This window comes from Apium graveolens, chromosome 6 (assembly GCF_009905375.1).
Source record: "Apium graveolens cultivar Ventura chromosome 6, ASM990537v1, whole genome shotgun sequence".
In the NCBI taxonomy this organism is placed as follows: domain Eukaryota; kingdom Viridiplantae; phylum Streptophyta; class Magnoliopsida; order Apiales; family Apiaceae; genus Apium; species Apium graveolens.
This window is the reverse complement of record NC_133652.1, coordinates 131,648,254-131,664,618: the sequence shown is the minus strand read 5'-3', so window position 1 is coordinate 131,664,618 and position 16,365 is coordinate 131,648,254. Positions and strand designations below refer to the sequence as shown.

Sequence of the window (16,365 nt, the reverse complement as noted above, 5' to 3'; positions counted from 1 at the left end):
CCAGACATCCTACATTAGTAGTAGTACATTATATTATTTAATTAATCCTGAAAGTCTACACACACAAAAGTGGATACATACAATACAATTATAAAAAGAAAAACACTAAAAAACTAAAAGAAGAGCTAAACAAACAAACTGTTTTCAGACACACACAAAACACATATAGAAAGATAAACGTAGCTAAGAACAAAGGGGTCATTGAATTGTGTTGTATTGATTGAATTGAGTGTTTGAATATATATAGGGTGTATATTGTGATGATAGAGAGATGTTTCGGCGTGGTATATCGGCGATTACAGAGAGAGAAACAAGTACAAGTAGTAATGATGAAGTTGGTAGTGGCGGAGAAGTAAAGAAGAGAGAAAGTCCACCAGATGATGATGTATGTGCAATCTGCTTTGGTGATTTTAGTGTTCCTTGCAGGACTAATTGTGGCCATTGGTTTTGTGGTACCCCCTTCCCTTTTCTTTCTTACCCTTGTTTCTTTTTTGTGGAATGTTAAGGATATTTGGTTTACACTATTTGTTATAACTTTTTGTTTGGAAATTGATTGCTCTATCAATCTATTAGACTTCATGTTATGGTGTTAGGGTTGGTCATTTCGGGTTGTGTTCGTAAAAGTGTTAATATGTATTGTGTCTATCTTATTCTATAACATAATGCAATTCGATGAATGATGAGAATAAAAAGATGAGCAGGAAGCTTACCCAAATGAAATTTTAAGGAATGAGTGTAGGCCTTCTTTTTTTGCTGTCATATTTAGGTTTACAAATTTGCATCATGTTATTCTGAGTATTTTCTATCTTCTGTAATTTTATCTTTTTTTTGATGTTTTCTTTTTCCTTGACTTTCCCTTTTGTGTCAACTGTGGTTGTTTATTTTATATAAAACAACTATTTGTCGGAATTTTTTGCCATTCTAGATTCTATTATGGGTTGATTAACATCAATGCCCTAGAAATCGTCTATAAATGTAACCATATTTAACAGATTCCTTATATGGTTTTAGTTATGTTCAGTTATATTAAAATACTATAGCTGAACCAAGGTGTATAATTTTGGTTTATCGGCTTGGCGTTTTTTTATGGTTTTGGTTCAATTTCAGTTCATTTGCTCACCCCTAATTTGGCCTGCGTGAGCTAACTCTTTCTACGCTCAACTAACCAATGCTTAGGTTGTTGTATCATATGTTTATATCACTTTAGAATCTTTTCTGCAGATAAAAAGCATGTCAAATCAGTGTTCTTGAACTTTTTTCTGGCTTAAAAATTTGAAGCATGCACCTGTGATATTTTAGCAAATCATTGAGATTTACTTTGACATCTATTGACATAAAATTTGAGCTCTCCACACTATTTTTTATCTCTGTATTCAACTTAGATATCCTTGGTACTCCTTTTCCTGTAAGGTGTTATATTCTTACTTCGATTTATCTTGGTGCTAATTTCCCACTGTGCAGGCAGTTGTATCATGCAGTTCTGGCATTATAAGGCCACAATCAAAAGATGCAAATGTCCAATTTGTTCTCGCCTAATTAGTGCTTTGACACCAGAGGCATGCTTATTGGGTCGACAAGAAAAGGAAGTGCTTGATGTGTTACAAAATGTACACAGGTACAACTGCCTTTTTCAAGGTGGCTTCAGTGGACTTCTGCAGGTAGTTTTATGGATCTTTATTCAGTGAAAACTTGTTTTGGTTACTCGACGTTACTGCCTGAAACTTGTTGATGTTTGTGTTCATAATTTTGCTCAATTATAGTTGCGCTCAAATAAAGTGACTACAAAAAAAAGATGGACTTACGGAAAGGCTAATTAATGATAAAACATCATTTAAAGAATAATTTGATGTCCTGTTCTACTCATATTATTGATTGGTCAAAGGGTTCTGCAATCTACTTGAAAAAATATTGATCCTTCTAAATTCCTCTGCTCCGATTTCTTTCTCCTGGTCTTTTTTGTTCAGTGCATGATGTATTCCTGGTTTCTGATTTGCTGCCCTTGTAAGAGAGAAAGTTCTGCTTCAGAAGCAAATGTAGTTGGAACTCACGTGTCATGATATTTTATTGAGCATTATATCTGAAGATTTACATGTTTTTGTGTTCACTCAGCTCTCCCTCGCTTGTTACGGCTTTTCAATAAACTATATAATTATAACCAAAACTTCTATTTAATTAAAAAGGATTTTTTTCTCTGAATTGAGTGTGCGCAAGATTGATACATTCTACATTGTTGTAATTTTAATCTTTTCCACAAACAAAACATTATGGTTGGTAGAAATAAATTTCAACGTGAATATTTCATTGGTTAACAGTTGCAACTTTTAAAATTGATTCCAAATGCGAATTTATATTGTACTGTGCTTTCGTGACAGCCCTCAAGCTATATGTAATGGTAATGCCTGTCTGAGACTTCATTTTGTTTACAGTATGTGTAGTGTAACTCCTTTTTAGACTGGAGGGCGTAACATATTGTACACCATTTAGTTGATGCATAAGTTCATCGGTTTTTGTTTCTTCGTCCGACACTCTCTGTGGTAGTCTTCATGCCTATCTATACTTGCAGTATCTGACAATGCATTACGGCATGCTACGATAATATTTGGTCTTTGGAAGGGGTATCAGAATCTTTTGATATGTTATTTTAGCAATTTTAACGGCGCACTATTTTTTAGACCCAGACTTCACGTCCTATTTGATAAAGGAGGCAAGATTAAGTGAGTGCAAAGTGTAGATAATAATTGCTTTTCAGCTTTTGACATCAGACTTGCGAAGCAGAAATTATAGGGACTTATGAAAAATCGGCACAGATATTTTGATAAAAACATCGTTATACTCACAATGATGTTCCCTACTTGTTTTATAAACTTACATTTCGAATAACAAAAGTAAAATATCTATCTTTTTTTGGGAAAGTGTAGTAAGGAAACATTTTTCATAAAATGCAAGAGTTGAAACATTATCCACAGTTGTTTTTTTTATCTGCAGTGTTAGTATGTACCAACCTTTGAAGGATCTAAATTTCGAACGTTTTGCAACTGAAGTTGGTGGCATCACTGTTGTAACCATGGAGAACAAATAGAATAAAGTTGTGTAGATTAGATATATTTGATCCTTCTATTAAGTATAAACACAACAATTAACTTAAAATGCAAGCTCAGAGAAACTTATTTTAACCTAATTTAACCTGGATTTGTTTTGGAGATTATACCATCATGCTTGTGGTTACCTGAACTTATTTTAATTTAGAACTAGATTTTATTGTAGTACTTTCAATTATTTATAACAATATGACACAATTATCTTAAACTCTTATACACCACTCCTCTTGTCGCAGAATATACTTGCACTGCCATTTCTCATCAAAAGGATCTTCCAGGGACTGATGGATCCTGATAGATTCAGAATTAACTACTATACTGCACGCTTGCTTGGTGTAAGTTTAGTTAATATTAAGAGTATAGATTAAGAATGTTCTCTTATGCACAAAGCAAGTGACATACCATCTCTTATGTTCATCCAAGTTAGAGTTCCCATATAGAGCATGATATGCGAGTCTACTCATTAGAATAAATAAAAGCTACCAACGCTGCTATTGTGAAACATTTGGGTGGTGAGTTGTGTTAAAGTTTCAATTCCTAAAAATTATCAAATCTCATGTTAATATGCCTGGTAGTGCAGTCAGATCTTGATCTATGCTATTTTTCAATTATCTTTAATTATTCAGCCAATTAAACCATAATCTGGCATGCTATGTCTGAATGCAGCTGGCAGACATTAGTCTTAGTCTTAGAATGCATCATTTGTGATTTGTTCATTTTGCTTTTAAGTGTTCTGCATCACAATGCTGAATGCCTACAGTTACATGTGTTTTTTGTTTAATCTAATTATATTATACTTTTCTTTCATGTGGCAGTTGATCCTGGGTCTGTTGTACAACATCAGCCCCTTTAACTTCATTCCAACAGGTACATGTCTCCTGAAAAAGCTTAATAGTTCGTATATCTCACTATGATATAGTTACATGCACGTAGCAAATATGATAACCAGGTTTTAGCCTTGAATCAAATACAAAATTCCCACTGCAACACATATAATGGTGCTAGAGTAAAATCTGTTCAATTATGTAGTACTCTTTTACATTTTACATATTCATATCTTTCCGCATATCTATCTTCTTGTTAGGTATATCTAGTTAATATGTAATTGTGAAGTCAAGTTATATGGTTGCTCCTATTTGGTAAATCATTTTGCTTTCTCGAACTTCAAATATCTACAGGAGGATACACAGCTCATAGGCTTTTTGAGCTTTGTGCAATACTTGTGGTGGTTGTCCTGTGTTTCATAGGCCTTTGCTGTAGAGCAATATCTCGAAGACGCCTCAGGCATTTGGTAGCTGGTCATAATTGGAATGATATGTAGCTTGGAGTGGATTTTTGTTTCTTTTAGACAGAGTAGGTTTTCAGCAGCTGTTGCTCTCCAGAAATATCATTTTGAAGTTTAGTCAATTTTGGAGATAAATGAAGCATAGTAGAGAATCTCCTCAACTGCAATTCCATTTTATGACGAATCGGGGAAAGAGTACCTTCATTAAATAGATGATGGAAAATAGTAGTTTCAGTTTTCTGATTATGGAGTGTGGATGGCAATGTGAATATTGTTTTCATGTCCAAATGGATTTACTTTACTATTCAAGTATAACCCCAGACCTGTATTTACTTGTATATGTGATGAAACTTCGTCCTTTGGTCTTAATTTCATTGGTATTGATATATAAGATACCAAAAGGAGATGCAGATATTGAGACTGAAATGGTTAGCTGTACAAAAAACGAAAACTTGATAGTTGCGTCCGCTTGTATACTTCAGATAAATCAATTGTGTGCTGTCGCAACTTGTACCACTAAATATGGAAGTGCTGCACCACAATTTGGTTGGAGAAAGGTGAAGTTGCTTAGGAAGCCAATACAAGAAAATCAATCAAAAAACCCTAACAGATGGGAGTTGATGGTAAATTAGCTCGACATGACTACTGGTGCTATTATTGGTGATTGTTTGCACTAATTTATGTTTCATTCGATGGATGTTTTTTTTTTTTTTTTTTTAAAAATTAAAATTGCATCAAACCGCATCATATTTAAAATAAAATCGAGCCAAACTGTATCATATTCATCCATGATTTCTGATATGCACGGAGGCCGTCATTTGGAGATTCCAGGGGGACTTGCGCTGCATTAGTGGGTTGTTGACGATCCCAGAAATGGAAATGAAAATAGCATCTCTTGCGAAAATTTACCTCCAAATAATTAGTTAATTTTAACAGTAGTGTCTTATCTCTTCATTTACTCATAATTTATAAATCTCTACGATAAAACTGTTACACAAATACTCCAATCATAAATATTTACCCTGTACTTCAGAGTTTTTTTATTGAAGAAGAGGAGGGAAGAGAAACAAAAATTTTTATAGCATGTTTCCAAGTTTTTTTGTCGAAAATGAGAGAATTTTGAAATATATGACATGGAGGGTATATTTTGGAAAATGTGCGTGAGAAATTCATTTTCAGTCATCCCACTTTTTGAATTTTTTTTGACTCTTAATATATTCTTTTCTCTTCTCGTAAAACTTGGAAGCACATTTTAAAACTAAAATTTTAAAATTTTCTCTTCCTAATTTTCTTTTCTCTCCGGATTTTAACCGGAGCAGAGCGTTAAACTACACATAAGTTAGACGATCGAGATTCTTATCAGCTGCCTTGTCTTGATCAAAGTTGTTCCTAAATTTTGGAGGATGAGGTTCCTTCCCAGCTTATTCACATTTTGTGTCATAGGATTGGTCCTTCCCCTAACTTGAACATTTGTGTGTTCAGTTTAGAATTTTAAATCTATTCGAAGTCCAATTTCAATTATGTTCACGTCAGTCGTTTAAAATACGAGACTTATATGTTGAATGAAATTCAGTCTAATGTTTAACTCCTCGAATTAAGCCAAATGACCTACTAGGATAATCTAAACGGTCTCCTTTCAAGCCATATTCTAAAAATCGAAAACTGGTACTCGGTTCGACATGGTAAAAATATGAAATAATAAGTACCCGGAGTACTCGGAGAGTACTCAAAAAGATTACTCGATTAAAAACTCAAATAAAATAGAATATTAATTTTTTATTTTAATATTTATTTAACTTAAAATATTTTATAAATGATATACAATATAACTAATTATGGTTCGAGATACTCGATATTAAATTCAAAAATTTTAAACGACCGATAACTTTTATTTTGACATGTATTTAACTTGTAATACTTTATAAAAGATATGTAATATATTTAATTATTATTATTTTACTTTGGCTAGCCTTTTTGTTAGATATAATTGATGATATCAAGATATAAATTATCAAGAGTTATTATTAGTACTCCCTCCGTCCCTTTCAATTGTTTACATTTTTTAGAGAGTGTCCGACACGCATTTTAAGGTGCACATAAAATATAGTTCTGTAATTTTTTTTTACAATTTTATTTTTCTGAATAAAAATTAAAACATTCAACTTTTATTCAGAAAAAGAAAATTGTAAAAATAAGTTACATAACTATACTTTTTATGCACCTTAAAATGCATGCCAGACACTTCCTCATAAATGTAAACAATTGGAAGGGACTGAGGGAGTATTTGATATCAGGATTTACTGAAGGTGACGTCATTAGTACTTGTCTATCAGTAGTTGATGATCAGCATTTGTCGATCAGTATTTAGTCACATCAATAGGTATCAAAGAAGGAAAGGGATTGCAGAATTCAAGACGGTGAAGGACTTTACTTACAGAAGAGATATGTATTAGGTTTCCTTATTATAATATAATAGGATTCCTTATTGATTGTGTAACCGTGCACTATATAAGCACAGATTAGGTTTACACTATATGTGTTACGAATTGATATCTCTCTCAGATAACCTAGCAGCTCTCAAGGATAATTGTTCATCCTTTGAGAGAGTACTTTTGTAATCAGTTTTTATCTGCTAATACAAAAACTGTTGATTCTGTTAAGCTTTATCTAATTATTTGCATAAATTGTATTCACCTCCCCTACAGTTGTATTACGGACCTAACAATTGGTATCAGAGCTTGCTGTTGATATACAAACAGTTTAAGATCTGAAAATCAATCTTTAATGGAAGACAAAGAAGCTCAATTGAACCCCCCACCTCCTCCACCAGCCAATCATCCCATCAATCATAATATGAGCAGATATGAGGCTATCAAAGTTCAAATCTTGAAGATTCATGAATATTCAATCTGGAAGGTTAAGATGGCCATGTGCTTGGAAGCTACAGATCCTAAATATCTAAGTAGGATTTATGATGGTCCTCATAGGACAATGAAGTTGGCAGTAGCAGTTGCTGGTCAAGATGAAAGGACGGTTGATAAAGATAAGAAGGACTATTCTCCTGAGGATCTTTCATCTATTATGAAAGATGCAAAAGTAAGACATATCTTGCATAGCAGTCTTGATAGTGTTATGTCCAATAGGATTATTGGATGTAAGACAACAAAGGAAATTTGGGATGCTTTAGAAGTAAAGTGTCAAGGTACAACCGCTATCAAGAAAAACAGGAGGACAGTACTTACTCAAGAATATGAGCACTTTGACTCAAGTGACAATGAGTCTTTAACTGAGATCTATGATAGATTTCAAAAGCTGTTGAATAACTTATCTCTTGTCAACAAGGGATATGATTTAGAGGACTCAAACTTGAAGTTTCTACTTGCACTCCCTAAAAAGTGGGACTTTAAGGTCACATCAATAAGGGATAATTATGAACTTGAGAAAATATCTCTAGATGAGATCTATGGCATGTTGAAGACCTGTGAACTAGAGATGGAGCAACGAAATAAGAGAAAAGGATCAAAGTCAAGACCAATTGCACTTAGAGTTGAAGAGAAACCAAAAGAGAAAGCTAGGAGAAAAGGTCACTCCAAAGGAAAAGTTATGATTGCAAAGTCTGATACCGAGTCATCAAACTCTGATAATGATTTAAATATTAATAGTGAATCAGATACTGATAGTGATCATGACAACAATGAAGACATGGAACAAATGCCTGCTCTATTGGTTAAAAGCTTCAAGAAGATGGTCTACAAGAACTTTAAGAAAGGGAAAATATTTTCCAGAAAGGGTTCCAGTTCTTCAAAATTTGATAAGAGGAATGATAGAAGAAATACTGATTGGAAGGAATCAAAGTTTGGAAAACTTGACAAGTGTTGCTCAGTGAAGATACAATTGTTTAAGGGGGGTTGGATACAATTGTATAAATGTTTCGAACAAGTAATAAAATATAATAGCCTTTTATATTTCTGATAAAAATTGTTACAAAATCCTCTCAAGAAATACTGATGTTCTTGAGAGCTGCTAGGTCGAATGTTACTCGAGATCGATACACTAAGTGATGACTTAAACTGTGTTTATATACTACACAGCTACAACAAATCAATCTAAGATATGCATTATCAAAAGCTAACTGAAACTGATACATATCTTAAACTGAATAGATAAATTCCTATAACTCAGACGTAAATGATATCTGCTCCACATTATAAGGAACAGAACAAATCCTCTAATGTTGACTGTCTTCAAATACTGATGACATCCAAATGCTGATGACATGCCAAATCCCGACGATACATCAGATCCTGATGACACCCGAACGGCCAGATCCTGAGCTTATTTTGATCATTGAGAATTCAATATATAACAATCTCCCCCAATTTATGCTTAATGCAATGAAGCATAAATTCCATTCTCAATGATGGCAAAACCAATCTACAAAATGTACAAGGAGTAAAGCTTACTTCAGTATCTTCTGATAACTGACAGTTGTTCCCATAAAGTTTTTCAATCTTTCTTCCTCCTTGTCTCGTAGGACTTTAACAAGCTTTTTCTTCAACTCTCTCTTCTCTTCAGTGTCTTCTCCAAGCTGATAGATGGCTGAGCTCAACTTAGAAATTGAGCTTTTACTTATCTCACGATCACCAATTAACATGTAGCTTAAACTGACATCTTCATGATCAAGACTGAAGGATAACTGAGGACTGTTGAGAAAAACTTGTAGTACTGCAGCTCCCTTTTTCATCTGTATTTCTTGACCAGTATAAGTTCTGTACTCAGGAACATAATCACCATTGTATTTATCATCTTTTGTTATGACTCTTCTTCTGATGACTTCAAGTATCATAGAAGACCAGTTTCTGGTGACACTGTTCTCAACTCTAAGAAGATAGTGAATGTATTTCAATTCTGTCACAGTCTTCATTAAGAGTTGCTGCAATGTAAAGCTCTTTACTTTACCATCCCTGAAAAAGTACAAAATCTCTTCTCTGACATCATTATCATTTATCTTTCTATGAATAATCTTCACAACTTCAACTTTCTCAAGATGTGAAGAAGAAACTTTTTCACCAAGATTCTCTGTCAGAGTATTTGTATCCAGCAGATCAGATCTTAGAATCTCCATGTCAGAATGACCGATCCCTCCTCTGATTCGAGATTTGACAAGTTTCAGTTTTTCATTGTATTCCACCCAAGAAGGTTTCTTGATGGACTTATCAACAACTTTCTGGTCTGGAATAGAATATCTTAACCCTGTTGACACAAATTCAACATGCTTGAACCCTTTAGGATAGTCAAATGTATAAATATCTTTCCATCTTCTATCCTTCTTGCTGAGAGGATGTTAGTCCCTTAACAATATGACAAGAATTACAGAAGGGGGGTTGAATGGAATTCTTGAAATTTTTTCTTGAAATAAAATGTTCTAACTCAAATGTAAATATAAGTGTATTGATTAGCACAATGCGGAATAAAAACTTAAGTGAATCAAAACACAAGTAATTAAAACCAAGAGTCTTTAAAAACTTTCTGGTGGATTTGAATGATTCCACCAGAGATATATATATTATATATCGAGAGAACCCTGTGTGCAAATATGCTCACAGCTGCTTACAAATATTGAACTACTGAGAATATAGAGAAATGCAAATAATTCTGCTTACAAATGTTTCTCTTGTTATGTTCCCAGATCTCATTTCTATTTGCTACTTCTTGGTTTATATATTACCAAGATTACAAAGTCGAAAGACAGGATCATTATAAAAACTATCGGGTCTAATACTTTGCCACTTTGTTCTCTATTACCCAGTTAATAGGCTTCCTCATTCCATTTGCATACACTTCGACGCATGTGACTATGTTGTCACTGTCAACTGATATTTGAATTCTTTATCCGTTGAGTGCATGATCATCCGTCGAGTTTATGATCATCCGTTGATGGCTTTATTGATCATCCGTCGACTGCTATATTGAACATCCGTTTATAGCCATTTGATCATCCGTCGATGGCTTTGTTAATCATCCGTCGGTAGCTATTTTGGCACTTGACTTCAATTTATTTATGCAAAATTACAAGACATCATTTATGTACAATTAATCAACCTATTCTGCATATCTAGTTAAAGTCAACATGACTTATATACTACTACAGAATCTATATAAAGGTGTATGCAGAAATGTGCTACAGACTCATTATTACGTAAGCTACTCACTCGATGGATAATAAGTCATCATCCGTCGGGACTATAATGAGTTATCCGTCGGGACTATAATTCTTATCCTTCGAGTGCTATATTATTTCACCAAGTAAAATCTACTTAGGTGTTTTGTTCATGTAATCATCAAGTACACAACATATGCACAACAATCTCCCCAAAATTATGTCTACTGGAATTGTAGCCATAAATTAAGAGATACTTGATGATAATAAAACACCCTAAACATACAACTTTAAAAGAAAGTAGATAATACTGAAAAGTGCTTCAATTAACAAAATGTACAAAGTTTAGCTCACAGTCATTTTCAAGATGCTTCTCTAGCCTGAGCAGATTTATCTAGTTTCTTGAAGGTCTGGATCTTCTTCCAAGCTTTTTGTTATTTTCATCAATCTGATTTTGGAGCTGCCTGTGGAATTCCAGTTCATCAGATTATGAGAGATTTAGCTTTCCTTGCATTTCCAAAAGAGTCTCATTGCTAGAGATGCTCAATTGGTATTCTAATATGAAGAATCTTCTCACACCTTTGTCATCTATGAACTCCATCAGCCAGTAGGGCCTTAGATGCACTCTTCTCCCTGTGTAAGGGATGATTAGAGTCTTTGGGAGTGCATCTTTAGCCCTAACACTCCTTAGTTCTTCAATCTTCTTCAATACTAGTCTTCTTGCAGTGACATTGAACCCAAAGTTCTTCTTGAAGGATGAATAAACTTTAATCAGTAAAGCTTGGCTCTCTTGAAGAATCCTGTGAAGTGGCCACTGGATCTCCTTTCCTCCTTTGTACTTGAACACTAACCTTTCAGGTAGGTTTCTGTATGCATCAATACCTCTTACTTCATCTAGTTCATCTAGATAGAGATTTAGATCTAGAAAATTCTTTGATGTCACACAAGTACAGATAGTCTCCCCTATTGACTTTGGGCTGAGCTTTGACTATAGATTTGGATTTGAGAGGTGACAACTTCACTTTCTTGACTGCTCTTGACTTTGTCCTTCTTGGATTGCTAAGGATTGGTAGATTGAAGTCTGGAATTGGTATGTTCTCCCATTCTATTGGCTCATCCTTGGGCACAATAGGTTCACCATGAATATTCCTGTAGGGATCCACCACCCTTATGTCTTCAAATACCACAAAGGGCTTTGTTGCTTGAGTTATAGCTGGTGTGGATTCCTTAGGAAATTGATCTTCTAATTTCTTGTCAACAATATCCAGTCTCCTTTTAGTTCTTTTAGCCAATTCTTTCTTTCTTGGAGATTTCTTCCGTTCTTCAACTCGCTTCCTTGATTCAGTAGCTTCAGATGGTTGAGAGGGAATTTGTTGTTATGAATTTACAGCATGTAGCTTGGCCAAGATAGCAATCTGCTCTCTCTTCTGTTTAGCCTTTTTAGCATCTAGAGCAGCCTGCTTCTTTTCTTGCTTTAATCTAGATTTTTCTTCTCTCTTTGCTTGAGCAAATTGAGGGTGTTCAGCCACCACACATATTTCTTCCCATTTCTGAAAATCTTAGCAATCCTCCTTTTAGAAGCTGAATCAGCTGGATCTTTATAGAAGGCGATTGATCTTGACAGAAGCTTCTTCTCATCAGGCTTGGGTGTCTCATACACAGTGTCCAAGGGGTTCTTCAAAGATGATTTTGAGAAGTTTGCCCTTGGTTTAAGAATCATTTCAGCCTTTGGAGACTTGATGCATGAAGATTGTCCTCTTTCCAGATAGTTCATGCTCATCTCATTCACACTAATTTGCTTGACTTGAGAGTGATGGATGGTTGACTTAACTGGCTCCTTAACAAGTTCAAACTTCTTCTGTATCTCCTCATCAATCTTCTCCCAGTTGACCAAACTCAACTTTTCTTTCTCAACAACTTTCAAGTTGGCTGCTGCTGCTTGAATCAGATCTATACCATCCGTGACTGGTGGCTTTGAGATATTCATTGAAGGCACAATTACTTTACTGATTTGTATCTGAAGCTTCTCCCCCTCACTTGGTCCTTTCTCCCCCTTTTTGTTATCATTAAGTTGAGTTGTGGAGGGGGTTTGAGCTGCCACCAGTTTTTGAAGTAGATCAGTTTGTTGGGCTTGATGGAGGTGAATGACAGTCAAAGATGCTTCCATAGCTGACATTCTTGTATCCAAGGAATCTATCTTGGTTGACAGATCAGAATTTTTCCTTAATTGCCTCTTGATGTCAAGCATTGTAGCTCCTGGAAGTTTAGAATCTATCCTGTCTGAAATAGCCTTCTTCATCTCCTCAATATCACCCTTCATGGTGTCCACATCTCTAGCATGCTGGAGGCCCTGGATTTGCTGAAGTTGCAGGGAGGCTAGATGTGCCTGAAGGAGCTTCTTGGTGCTAGAATTGGTAGTGGTTTGAAGAGCAGTGTGAGTTTGATTAATTAACTGGATCATGGTTGTCTTGAAGTAATGCTCATCACAGTGCTTTGAGAATGCCCATGATGGCATACCTGACCTTGAGCTTGAGCCTACTTCTCCCCCTATGTCCATTGCTTCATCTTCACTATCCCCACTTCCATCTCCAAAGAAATCAGCTGAACCCCCAGTCTCATAGTCCACATCACCAGCTGTAGAAGGCAAAGCTGTGATGGCATCCTTAGCCCTTTATATAGAATGGGTGGTATGCATCAGATTGATCATCCTTTCTGCATTGTCATTGCCCTGTTCATCTAGAATTTAATAAGCTGGAACAGGGTGAGTAAATGCCTCAGCATCAAGAGAAGTAGAATCTATAACAGCTTTAGAATGCTGAGATAGTCCTTCTCTGTCTGCATCCTGGGCATTCATTGACTCACTAACAATGACATCCATCCTTATTGCTCCAGTACCTGCATTTCTCTCATTTTCTCTTTTTTGTTGCATCAGGGTCTCACCCTGGCTCCCCACCCTCACACCCTCACCTTCACCTACTAAGGTGGGACTCTCTCACTCCCTTTTGCCAATCCTGAAGAAATGGATTGCAGATGTTCACTCATTTCCTCTCCTTTTTCCTGGGAGCAACCCAGACTCTCACTCAAAACACTCTTCTCTCTCAATCTTAAGAGTGACTGTACAACCACTAAATCTTCTGTACTTGAAAGAATTGAAGTTTGAAGCTGTGCAGAGATACTCGACGGATGAGTGATATCCATCGAGTGAGTGGTTTTGCTATCCGACGGATAACTGCTGTTAGGCTTATCCGTCGGGATACAATCACTACTCGACGGATGAGCAATATCCGTCGAGAGAGTAGAAATGAATGAGCTGGGAATAGAAACTATTGTTGACTCTATGCTGATTGAAGATATTTTAGGCACAAATGACACAACAGTTCCTGAAAGAATTGGCAAGTGAGCCAACAAATCATCTAAAAGATGATGCTCACTTGCACTAGATTTTGGCTTCCCCAACAGAGTTAAAGAAGGGGAATCAGGAATTGATGTGTTTATCATATCCACATCCAGAGAATTTGTTGGTGAGTATGGTGTTTGAGGTTCTTCTATAACTAGAGATTTTGGCCGTGACTCCACATTTATTGGAGCCACATCAAGCTGAATTTATGAAGGTGCAGTGACTGTGTCTTTAGCACCAGTTTGCACAGTGTGTGTACTCTGTGCATCCCCAGAGGTTTTTGATTTCTTCTTTCTGGCATAAGTTTGGGGTGAGCTTGTGTCCCTAACCCTCTTGGCCTGTGCTCTTGGTTGAGAGCTTTGTTCAATAGCTACATCCTTTTGGTAGGATGCAACTAGAAATGAGCTTTTGTCCTTTTTAAGCACTGCAGTTTGTTGGGAAACTGCAGTGTGGTTAGGCTGGGATTCACTCAACTCTCCAACCTTATTCTTGGGGTTTCTTTTATGTTCACCCCTTCCCTCACCTAACTTACCCTCCTTCACACTCCCCTCTTTGGCTTTAGTGGATTTTTCAACTGGCATCTTTTGGGAGATACCAAAGGGGGCTTTCTTTGATTTGGATTTTGAAATAATAGTAGGTTTGGCAGCTTTGGTAGGAAACTGTCTGGTCATTGGCATAGTTGCCATAGCTACTCTTGAACTCAAAGAAAGTGTGGAGGTTGGAATAGTTGTAGGGATGGATGAACTTACCTCACTTACCTGAGGTGCTTGCATTACAGGAAAGTAGAACATTGGCACATCCTTGTGATGATTTGTGGCGCCCTCCAAACCCGGGTCAGAAGTTTGGGGTCCACACACACACCTTAATTATAACCTGCTTATAACAATAATAAAGATAATAATAATATATGCAGTGACCCTACTTACCAACCACCACGGACCGCAACAGGTTAAAGTATGCACACAAGCCAAACACACTAATATATTACAAACCGTTCAAATCCCAACTATTTCAAATTCAAACTGAGTATTAAACATTATTATAAACTTTTACAAACATAAATTATTCCAAAAGAAGCCTACTAGCTCCGCTTTCTCAACCTGAACCCCTAGCTCTCGCGCTGGACGGGGGATCCTCTTTACCAATTGGTTCCTTTTTAACTGGAAAGAATATAAACAACATCGCACAATTGAGCTAACTAGCTCAGCAAGTCACAATGACAAAACTGAGAATAATGATCATCAGATGAATATGGTTATGATATCAATTGAACAATGGATTATGATTTAGAATTGGATATTATACTTTTAATTTAAAAACCAAGGTTAGGCTGCTGATCAGTCACGCACTAACCCCGAGCAAGGCACACAACATTGCTCTAACTACTGGATCCAAGGCTCACATTGGCCTAACTTGACCATTATATGGTCTGACAACGAATCTGGTCCATAATTTTATAAAAACAATCCAATTCTAACATAATAACAGAATATGCAATAATAAACAATAACCGAAATCATTAACAACAATAAATGTTTAACAATGAAAGGGTTTCAATCCTTGTAAGGATCAATAAGGCAATTTAAAAGCTTGGATGCCGGGTAATGAAAGAATTGGATAACAAAGGAATCAACGTTTCAATGTTTCAAGGATTTGGTCTTTCCAAGTATAAGATACCATGGGTTGAGTATATAATAGTTCATTTCAGTGTTTGGTATTTAGTTTGTATGTATTTGTGGAGTAGTATCGTAGATTTGTGATTCTTGTTTGGGTATACAATAATCAGTGGATTAGAAAGAATATGATTCATGGCTCAAGAATAATAACTGAAATCAGGATTTAGGTTTCTATGCTTCAAAGCACTTGCAATATCACAGGATTATCAAGTACTACAATATCTCGAGAAAGTTCAGAACACTTGCCTGATATTAGCTTACTACACTGCACTCGTTTTCAATCACAACCGTCTTACTCTTCAACTATCTGTTTCCCTTTCTTACGTCTTGCCTCTTCTGCTCACATATCATAAACATCTATCAATAATTTACTCATGGAATTCTATTCAACACATACTTCTATCTACCATTCGTTTTACCCAAATCCGATTAACGGATTGAAAGTTATGCAATAATCAAGTAAACACCGAATATATAGACCGATAGTCAATTAACAAGTCACATATAGCACATAATACATCACGTAATCAATGATATATTATTTATAAAGAAGTCTCGGGTCATAAATATGCTTTCTGGTATTTAAAATTATTTTTAAAACATTTTTCGGAATTAAAACGGGTCGTTGGATCAATTTCGGGTTAATAAACAGGGTTCGGTTGGCCCGTTTTGGCTCCGAAATAATTTTAGAATAATTCTCGAGCCTTAGAAATAATTTAGAATAATATTTTAAAGCTCGAAACTATTTT

General features: G+C 35.6%; 1 protein-coding gene across 2 annotated transcripts; it reads left to right on the top strand.

Annotated features, from left to right (window-relative positions):
• Positions 1-29: 29 nt before the first annotated feature.
• LOC141667899 (uncharacterized) lies at positions 30-4,752 on the top strand. 2 transcript variants are annotated; one of them, XM_074474539.1, is made up of 5 exons: positions 31-452; positions 1,462-1,658; positions 3,335-3,433; positions 3,914-3,965; positions 4,277-4,752. In XM_074474539.1, the coding sequence occupies exons 1-5, from the start codon at positions 272-274 to the stop codon at positions 4,417-4,419; spliced, it is 672 nt and encodes a 223-aa protein (XP_074330640.1). In that variant the 5' UTR covers positions 31-271; the 3' UTR covers positions 4,420-4,752. The 2 variants fall into 2 exon arrangements, with proteins under 2 accessions (XP_074330641.1, XP_074330640.1); XM_074474540.1 differs by lacking the exon at positions 3,335-3,433 and having other exon boundaries at positions 30-452.
• The last annotated feature ends 11,613 nt before the right edge of the window (positions 4,753-16,365 follow it).

Coding starts and splice junctions, on each gene's coding strand:
- LOC141667899 (XM_074474539.1), top strand. CDS start 272: ATGTTTCGGCGTGGTATATCGGCGATTACAGAGAGAGAAACAAGTACA. Junction 453..1,461: donor TTGTGGCCATTGGTTTTGTG/GTACCCCCTTCC, acceptor CCCACTGTGCAG/GCAGTTGTATCATGCAGTTC. Junction 1,659..3,334: donor GCTTCAGTGGACTTCTGCAG/GTAGTTTTATGG, acceptor CTCTTGTCGCAG/AATATACTTGCACTGCCATT.